General features: G+C 44.8%; 1 protein-coding gene across 1 annotated transcript in view; it reads right to left on the bottom strand.

Annotated features, from left to right (window-relative positions):
* Nucleotides 1-8,754, bottom strand: part of nup160 (nucleoporin 160) — a gene marked incomplete at its 3' end in the record, with an annotated part of 8,994 nt that extends 240 nt beyond the window's left edge. The window contains exons 1-22 of the mRNA XM_035665743.1: nucleotides 8,508-8,754; nucleotides 8,242-8,432; nucleotides 7,830-8,066; nucleotides 7,649-7,746; nucleotides 7,490-7,574; nucleotides 7,240-7,308; nucleotides 6,813-6,896; nucleotides 6,513-6,683; nucleotides 6,286-6,385; nucleotides 5,878-6,043; nucleotides 5,266-5,419; nucleotides 4,701-4,786; nucleotides 4,099-4,260; nucleotides 3,460-3,530; nucleotides 3,185-3,335; nucleotides 2,215-2,284; nucleotides 1,688-1,786; nucleotides 1,486-1,605; nucleotides 1,200-1,295; nucleotides 724-818; nucleotides 461-557; nucleotides 82-187 (exon numbers count right to left, since the gene is read on the bottom strand). Coding sequence (XP_035521636.1) covers nucleotides 82-187; nucleotides 461-557; nucleotides 724-818; nucleotides 1,200-1,295; nucleotides 1,486-1,605; nucleotides 1,688-1,786; nucleotides 2,215-2,284; nucleotides 3,185-3,335; nucleotides 3,460-3,530; nucleotides 4,099-4,260; nucleotides 4,701-4,786; nucleotides 5,266-5,419; nucleotides 5,878-6,043; nucleotides 6,286-6,385; nucleotides 6,513-6,683; nucleotides 6,813-6,896; nucleotides 7,240-7,308; nucleotides 7,490-7,574; nucleotides 7,649-7,746; nucleotides 7,830-8,066; nucleotides 8,242-8,432; nucleotides 8,508-8,754 — 2,755 coding nt within the window. The remainder of the gene's footprint in view (nucleotides 1-81; nucleotides 188-460; nucleotides 558-723; nucleotides 819-1,199; nucleotides 1,296-1,485; nucleotides 1,606-1,687; nucleotides 1,787-2,214; nucleotides 2,285-3,184; nucleotides 3,336-3,459; nucleotides 3,531-4,098; nucleotides 4,261-4,700; nucleotides 4,787-5,265; nucleotides 5,420-5,877; nucleotides 6,044-6,285; nucleotides 6,386-6,512; nucleotides 6,684-6,812; nucleotides 6,897-7,239; nucleotides 7,309-7,489; nucleotides 7,575-7,648; nucleotides 7,747-7,829; nucleotides 8,067-8,241; nucleotides 8,433-8,507) is intronic.
* Between the last annotated feature and the right edge of the window lie 213 nt (nucleotides 8,755-8,967).

Genomic DNA, 8,967 nt, shown 5'->3' with positions numbered 1-8,967 from the left:
CACACACACACACACAATTAATGTTCAATGAATTTTGCAGCCCTGTGTTACAGATGTTACAGACGGTGTTACAGATGTTACCTTTCCTGTAGTTGTGTCTGTTGATGTGGAAGGCGTACAGCAGCTCGTAATAATTGTGAGCCAGCAGGTCCAACCCTCGAGCTCGAGACTCAATGATACTGACCACCTGAAGACAGATATTCCCTCATTCATAATCAATAAATCACCACCTGAACACAGATATTCCCTCATTCATAATCAATAAATCACCACCTGAACACAGATATTCTCTTAATTTCATAATTAATAAATCGCTACTTCCTGTACGTAACAACAAGGCTGACATTTAACAAGATTTTTTGGAGACATGTTAATAATCTCATCTCATCAAAGTACAAGTTTGCAGCAGTTACTGAGGCAGTTCAGAGGTCAAAGGTCAGAGGTCAGATGAAGGTGTTACCTCGTCGTGCAGGTTGACGTAGGAGAATTGGACCAGATCCTGGAGTTGAGAGCGTTCACAGAGAACCACCACCAGCTGACGGAGACAATCCAGCTGCCTGAAAACACAACGTTAAAAAACAGAAAACAGCAGTAAGACACCGGTCTCCTTTACTGGCCTGCTGTCTCTATTAGAGGTCAGTTTTACAGTAATAAAAGTTGATTATCAGATTGATTGATTTTATACTGATCACAGTATCAACCGTTAATAATAACAATACGTACATGCTGCTGTCTGGGTTCTGTGTGAGTGCTTCATACGCTTCACTGTTGTGTCCGAGGTCCAGGTGATGTTTGAATATTCTAGTCCACAGAGCGGCCTGAACACATTATTGATTATAGATCAAGATCTATAAACTACAGGTAAAAACACCTGAACACAAACACATTATTGATTATAGATCAATATGGAGCAAAACAATTTACAAACATGAGCAGACAGTTGTGTAACTATCTCAATCTGTGTGTAGATAATCAGACTAATGTGTAAAATAATCTACAAATCGTATCCAGATGTGCAAATGTGTGTTAAACATCTGTAAATGTATTTGCAGATTTTTGTACAGATTATAAATCTGATTATGTACACGCAGACTGAGATACAGTTACACAACTCTCCNNTGCTACAATAATGGCTCCATAGATCAATATCTATAAACGTATTGATTATATTATATGATTGATCGACATATCAACATTACCTGGCTGTTGGTGTCGCTCACTGCCTCTGTTATGGCCAGAGAGGCCAACTGGATGACGAGCTCAGGTAGACCAACGTCCTCCAACAAACGCAGCACCTGAACCAACAGAAGGAAACAGGAAGTACGTGAATGGTAGCTCTACCTGAATCTCACCTGTCTGCTGTCACACTGAACTCGACACTAACATGGTTCAATCACTGTGTGATATCCTTTAAACTGATTATTTTCATTATTGATCAGTTGATTAGTGTTTAATTTCTGTCTGGTGGAGCTCATCCAGGTGTACCTTGTTGTAGTACTGTAGTCTGGGGGTGGATGCAGCCTCCTCCTCCTCGCTGCCCGTCAGTCTCATCAGGAACTCCTCTTTTTCCACCTCCGTCGCTGCCTCCTGGAAGCACTGCAGAGCCTGAACACACAATGGACAAAAAGTACAATGAGTCAACAGGTAAAATGCCTCCAGGTGTACAGAAGGTCTGGTGGTCACTCACCTTCTGACCTTCCCCGTTGGCCAGGTAACACTGACCCAGCATAAAGCGACACGAGCCGATGTTCACCTGACACCAGGGTCCAATGAGCCTCACATACTCCTGCACACAGACAACACAGGTGAGATACACAATGTGATATATGACTATATAAATTATAAAGATTAAACACTGTATATAGATTATACAGATTAAACACTATATAGATTAAACACTGTATATAGATTATACAGATTAAACACTATATAGATTATACAGATTAAACACTATATAGATTAAACACTGTATATATATTAAATAGATTAAACACTGTATATAGATTGAACACTGTATTTAGATTATACAGATTACACAGTGTATATAGATTATATAGATTTAACAATGATGTCAATATCTGGAGCACAATAAGTACCAACAGTGGAGCTGTTCCTGTAATGTCTGACAGACAATGTGGAGTTAAACATGTGAACACTGATATGAAAGAGATTAAATGATAACGTGAGACGAAGGATCAGATGAGTTGAACTCACCTGCAGCTGTGTGTACTGACAGTTGGCCATCAGACACTCTGGGAACTGGAAACCAGGGTTACTGGGCCAACTGGGGCACATCAGTTAAGATTCAACAAGTCACTACAATAAAGAAAATATAATGCATCTGATCTTCACTTGCAGCTGTAAGAACTCCTCTTCATCACGCTGAATATTTCCCCATATTGATTCAATTTAATTATTTTATCAAAAACTTCAGTTTTATCTTTTTCTTCTATTTTAAACTTGTGTATCTTCCACTTGTTCACTGATTAAAGAAGTATAAAGTGAATGTGTTCGTTCCACATATGATTAACATCAACCAATCGCTGAGTTCGCTTTTCATTTGATAAATCATTGTAGTTTCCTGCACAAAAACATTGATCCATACGTCACTAAACTCACTTCCTTCCTTCTCACTGGAACAAGTTGCCTTTGATGTTTAATGACTTATGAAAGAAATATCACAACTGTTTTCCCTTTCTCTCCCATTCTTCTTAAGAATCATTTTCATGGGTTTTTATCGACAGTACAGGACAGTCATATCATTCAGTGGTAGCTGAACCCCAGTCTCATTCATTACATACATTACTAGCTAAAAAGTGTTTGTATGTACAATGAACATTGCTGTGTGTGAATGTATTAACCACAACAACAACAAGTTTCCACTTTCACTTTTATGAGAATTTTAAAAAAGGACACCGGAAAGATCGTTGCAAGTTCGTTCGCTGGCCGGTAAACGTGCTCCGTGTCGTACTGCCGGTTCTCCACCAACAGTCGACTGTCAAACTAAAGACCATACAGTTAAAGGTTCAACACATTCAGGCTATTTGATAATAATTTTAATCAATTTCCAGGTGTTTCCAGGACTGAAAAACTAGTCTCTAAATTTCCAGGAGGCATGGGAACCCTAGGTTTACTTTTATAACTAGTTTCCAGTGAGGTATTGATCACGTTGTATGAAGGATACAGCAGCTGAGCCAGCAAGTGGACCACGTTGGAGACCATGTGGGTCCAGAGCAGCAAGGAGTTGGTCTGCTGCTGACAGAAGAGCTGAGAGATGATTATCTTCCTGGCTGCAGTCTGATAGAAGAGCTCCACCACCGTCTGAGGACTCAACACTGCTGACAGGAACAATAATAACCAATAATCAATAATCAGATACACATTGTTTAGCCGTTTATTTAAATTGTCTTTGTATGTCTGGTCTGATATATTCAGCTGAATCTGAGATCAGTCACTGACCTGATCTACAGGAGGACAGAGTCGGGGTGTCAGACAGCTCCAGCACTGTGAGGTGCTGCAGGTTGGCATCTCTGCAGGGGTCAAAGGTCAGGGGTCAATGAGTCTGATCAACTTTAAATACAACCAGGACCAAATATGTCATATTCTTTATAGAAATACACCTTCAATCCAAACGCAATACCAACCAGTACCAATCACTAATCAATACCAACCCGGACAGCTACCGAGTTTACTGACATCGAGATTGACCACCGCACCGAATCGGACTTACAACCATTAGACTTAGTCATACTATGAGGGCAGACTTCTGTCATGTTGGATTTGCACTGCAAAATGCGAGAATTTCGTGGTTGCAATGGCAGCATGAGCATAGGCATGGATTAAGGGTGGCGGCGCATGGTACGCTAGGTACAATATTACACAGCGCCCGGTATATAGTCACACGACACACCAGCACAACCAGCACACAGCCAGTACTATCATATTTCTCACATCAGTACAGATGGAGTGATGGTACAGCAGTGGGAAGTGCAGTATCAGTGAGTACTAGTACACATACTGCAGTATAAGTGAGTACTAGTACTCATACTGCAGTATCAGTGAGTACTACTACACAGGCAGTGCAGTATCAGTACTCACAGGATGTCGACGGGGACGGAGGAGGCCAGGCTCTGACTGATGTGTTTGAGGAGGTGATAGGAGGAGAGGAGGTGGGAGCTCCGAGGGATCAGATCCTGCTGGAGCTGCAGCAGCTGAGCCCCCCCACCCAGAAACACCTGAGGACAACCACACACACACACAACAACACCAACACACCACACACCCCGAACACAACACGACACACACACAGAGTATGGATCGTGTGTAGTCAGTATGTAAGTCTGGTGCAGGTCTTTTCTGGACCCACTGGGTGTCACTGTGTCTGTATTAGTGTACTAGGCTCAGAGTGTTTGACACGTCGGTGGGACACCTGGAGAAAAGTGATCAACATATTCTGAAGCAGATCTCTGTTGTCTGAACATTTTATTGCTCATTTAGTAGCTGGCTACTGCAGATAGACTAAAGGACTAATGGTCAGGTCGTGTGTGTGTGGTTGTGTGTTGTGTGTGTGTCGTTGGGTGGTGTGTTGTGTGTGTGTGCGTACTGTACGTAGCACACACTTGACTCCGAGGCGCGGTAGAAGTTTCTGAGAAGAATCAGCAGGTCTCTCCAGAACAGGGCCCGGGTCCTGGCGAGGTTACAGGACGCCTGACAGCCACAGGACACGTGCATGAGTGCTGCCGTACAAGCTGAGGACAGGCTGATCCTTCACGTTCAGAGTCGCTGCCTGCAGAACAGATGCAGAAACGAAACCACTGAGTCCAGCGTATGGTGACATTAACTATTCTTATACCTATGATGAAGTTAAGTTTAATGATCCTTACGCAGGCCTCAACGGTTCCCTTCCCTGCCACGTCTGATCCGTCTCGCAGTGGTCCATCTCGTCCGCAGCAGGACCATCGATGCCGCATAGGGTTCCGCACGTCCTGCAGTTGTGGTTCTGATGTCGGTCGGTTCGGTTATCATGCGAGGATCAAGTTTTGTTACAGCCTTTCATCAATATTCATTCGCACCACACTCATCCTAAGAACTGATACATTTATATTAGTGGGTCTGTGTTGATGACTGGATGTCTGATTGGCTGCTGGGTATCCATTACTTGCCGAACTACTGAGGATTCCAGTGAAAACTGTCTGTGAAATAAAATAAACTGAAGTCATGTATCAAAAGGTATCTGACAGCAGGCGACAGCACCTAATAACTCACATCACTTGCTCTACTCCACTGACATCCATTGGCTGTTCTTGTGTCAGCTGCACCGCCGTAGTAGACGTTGTATCGTTGGTCCAGAAGATCTGCTCCATCACAGGGCTGATAGCTCGTGGTCTTGTTGTTAGACATGGCACACTTAGCTTCTGGGCTGAGTGATGGTTTTCATTTTAGTATGGTTTGGTCCATTTAGAGTCAAAACAGACCATAAAGCAGGGTGTAGGGCTCGGGCCTACCTTGTAATTGACAAGCTCATTCTCAGTGAGTCCGCCCAACTCAACGCAGAGAAATTGAGATCAAACTGTCAAACTCAGGGAATCTGTTCCACAAAACACCATGTTTACCTGTTTATCTGGAATACCAGATCCTGTGTGAGCAGGAGAGACGCCATTGTTTCCAAACCAAGAGCAGCCAATGAGAGCAGCTCAACTCGCAGTACGTCAAGTCGGCTCGTTCTGTTTTACCAATGGGTGACGTCACAATAGGCTCACACTTGACTGCAGCTCAATCTGATTCATTACACGTATGGACTGATCCATCTCCTCCAGTGACACTGACCTCTGTTCAGTTACAATAAACTCAGTGTAATCAATACATCAGAACCCTGACCTGTCATTGGACAGCATGTTCTCCAGCACAAGTTCAGCTGCTCTCTCAGGGGACTGAAGGTGTTCCAGAGCTTTCTCCATCTCATATGCCATCTCTCCAGAAACAGCATCACTGACCAGCCTCAGACACTGGACCAGCTGCAGCACGTCACGGCCCACCTCAGGGTCTGTAACATTATTATAACACAGTTATAACATTATTGTAACATTGTCACATTATAACATTGTCGCAATATTATAACATTATTATTACATTATCATCACAATATTATATTAACTATAACATTATTGTAACATTATTATGACATTATAACATTATTGTAACATTATTACATAATTATAACATATACTACAGCACAGCACTAGTTCAACACTCCAAGCTCCGTCAGCAGAGTAAAGGTGTGGTTACCTTCAGTGATGGGCGTCTCCTCCTCTGAGAACAGGTACTCATCATAAGACAGGTACAAATGATCCACAGCGAAACACGGCAGCAGGAAGGACACAAAGCCCTGAAACACAGAATACAGAATATAAATACATCACACAGTGTGTAACAGATCTACCTGGTCAGTGTGTAACAGATCTACTTGGTCAGTGTGTAACAGATCTACTTGGTCAGGTGAGCAGTGTCTTTACCTTCTTGAGCAGACAGACCATGTTGGTGTGCTGGCTCACAGTCAGACCCAGAGGCATGGACAGAGCCTCCTGGTACTGCAGACAACAGGCGTAGAACTTGGACCAGAACTCCACCTGCAGCTGACGATACTCCTCCTGAGAAAACTCAAACTCTGTCACACTGCTCTGCAGCTGCACGACCACAGACAGGAGGACAGACAGACAGAAAGAAATGAGAGATTACTGCCAGCACCAGACACTGTTTAAGTATGAGATATTCAAATCTTTCAGCTCTCTGTAGTAAAGTCCAATTCTGTTTACCTCACTCTCCACCGCTACTGTCACCTCCTTCTTCAGACTCTCCCAGGACAGATCAGAGATCCTCTCTGAGCCTCTGCGGTAGATCTGGAAAACAAACGAAGACAGTTCGTGCACGTACCACACGTAGGGCAGCGCTCTCTTCAGCGGCCTGTAGAGGCTTCAGGTACTACAAGCACGTGAGTCTTCACTTGATAGAGCTTCAACGTTTCAGCGGCTAGTTTCACCTTGTCCTGTGGCGACTAGTGTAGCCGGCCGCAGTAGGTTTCAACTGGTTGAGAGCTTCAACCGTGAACCAGGCGGTGAGGGATTTCAGGGCCTTGCTCGCCTCTCTACCGGACGCCTACAGCGGCTAGTTTCACCTGTAGAGCTTTAACTACAGCGGCTTGTTTCCCCTGTAGAGTTTAAACTACAGCAGCTAGTTTCTCACCTGTAGAGCTTTAACGATGGCTGAAGCTGTGAAGCGTAGCGGAGAGAAGAGTACATCCAGGTATGTCTCCTGTTAACATACAACACACAGTATTTCATCACACAGTCAACATTAGTTACCATGGAGACACACCTGATCACTTGGATACCATAAAGTCTAATTTCATATTTTAATGATCACTATTTGTTCCCCATGCAGAGGTCAGAGGTCACAGTTTTATCAGTGGCTGTTGGTGTGGGACTGGTCTTACTCTGGGGTCCTGGTCCACTCCGATATGGACTTCTTCCTCAGGTGGAGGCTGAACAAACACCTGGTTCCACTGACCGGCTGTGTTACTGGAAAACACACACAGTGTCATAATAAAGACAGATTCATGACAAGAGAGAGGATCATTCCTGACATTACTCACTGTTCAAAGTTGATGTATTTGACCACAGTGGTGTTAGAATCGTCCACCCAGACACCCCAGATGTCTGTTGAGGTTAGAGTGAAATCCACCAGAGTCTCCTGTTGACAGACAGTATTTAGCTCATTTATTAATCAAACAAACATGTTAGAAGATAAAAGAAATGACACCAGCTGCAGTTTACCTGTGTGGTGAAGAGAGAAGAGATGTGGTCGAGGCTGTAGCGGTTGTTGTCAGTGGCGACGAGCTGCAGGACGGTGAACTGTCCTCTCTGAGGTACGGCCAGGTAGACGGACAGGCAGAGGCCTGTGGTGGAGGAGAACGCCAGCCTCAGCCGATGACCCTGACCGGCCAGACGCTTCACTCCTTTACAGGCCGGCATGTAGTCCAACATGTCCGCCTCCAGCAGACACGCCTGCTCCTGTAGAGGAAACACAACAGGTTTAATGCAGTCCTCTGTTTAATGCAGTACTAGTTAGTACTGACATTAATAAAATTATTATTCTGTGTTACTGAATGCTACCTGTGGACTGTTAGCTTTAGCCTCAGTGTGTGTGCAGTATGTCTGATGTTGAATGGGTGGGTGAGGGTCTCACCCTGAAGGACCACATGCGCAGTTTGTAATCCTGACAGAGGGCAAAGATGAAGGAGTCTTCCTCTAGCTCTCTGACAGCTAGACTGAGGACCAGATCTGCGGGACTCTGCTCCCCACGGATGGCTGTGGGCATCCAGCCAGACAGCCTCTGCATCATGGAGCTCCTCTTCAGCTCCAGCACCGACACACCACCTGCAACACACGCAGTTATAGGACCGACTGGAGAACGTGTGTGGAAACCAGTGAAGCCAGTTAGGCTGTCTTTACCCTGAGTGTCATGGGGGGCCAGAGTGACCACCATGATGCCTCCAGCAGGTGAAGCCAGAGCATAGTGAGCCTCTCCAGACTGACTGAGCCAGGCAGTGGAGGTGCTGGGACTCCCTGTCTGTCCCACTGAGCTGGGGATGATGGCACTGTGAGAGGGGTCCTGCAGACTCAGCTTCCCCACATCTGTGAAGATGGACTGCATGTGGAGCTCCGTCACCAGCTCCTGGAGGGGACGGCAGGTACACATCTACAGTTATACATCTACCAATCTACGTCTACTGTAACACTAACATACTAAGGTTGTGTTAACTTCAGTCTCAGTGTGTTAGCTTCAGTCTCAGTGTGTTAGCTTCAGTCTCAGTGTGTTAACTGCAGCCTCAGTGTGTTAACTGCAGCCTCAGTGTGTTAACTGACTGCAGCCTCAGTGTGTTAACTGACTGCAGCCTCAGTGTGTTAACTG

This window comes from Morone saxatilis, unplaced genomic scaffold, assembly GCF_004916995.1.
Source record: "Morone saxatilis isolate NCDOM2014 unplaced genomic scaffold, NCSU_SB_2.0 Contig2, whole genome shotgun sequence".
Classification (NCBI taxonomy): Eukaryota; Metazoa; Chordata; class Actinopteri; family Moronidae; genus Morone; species Morone saxatilis.
This window is presented reverse-complemented; position numbering and strand designations above follow the sequence as displayed.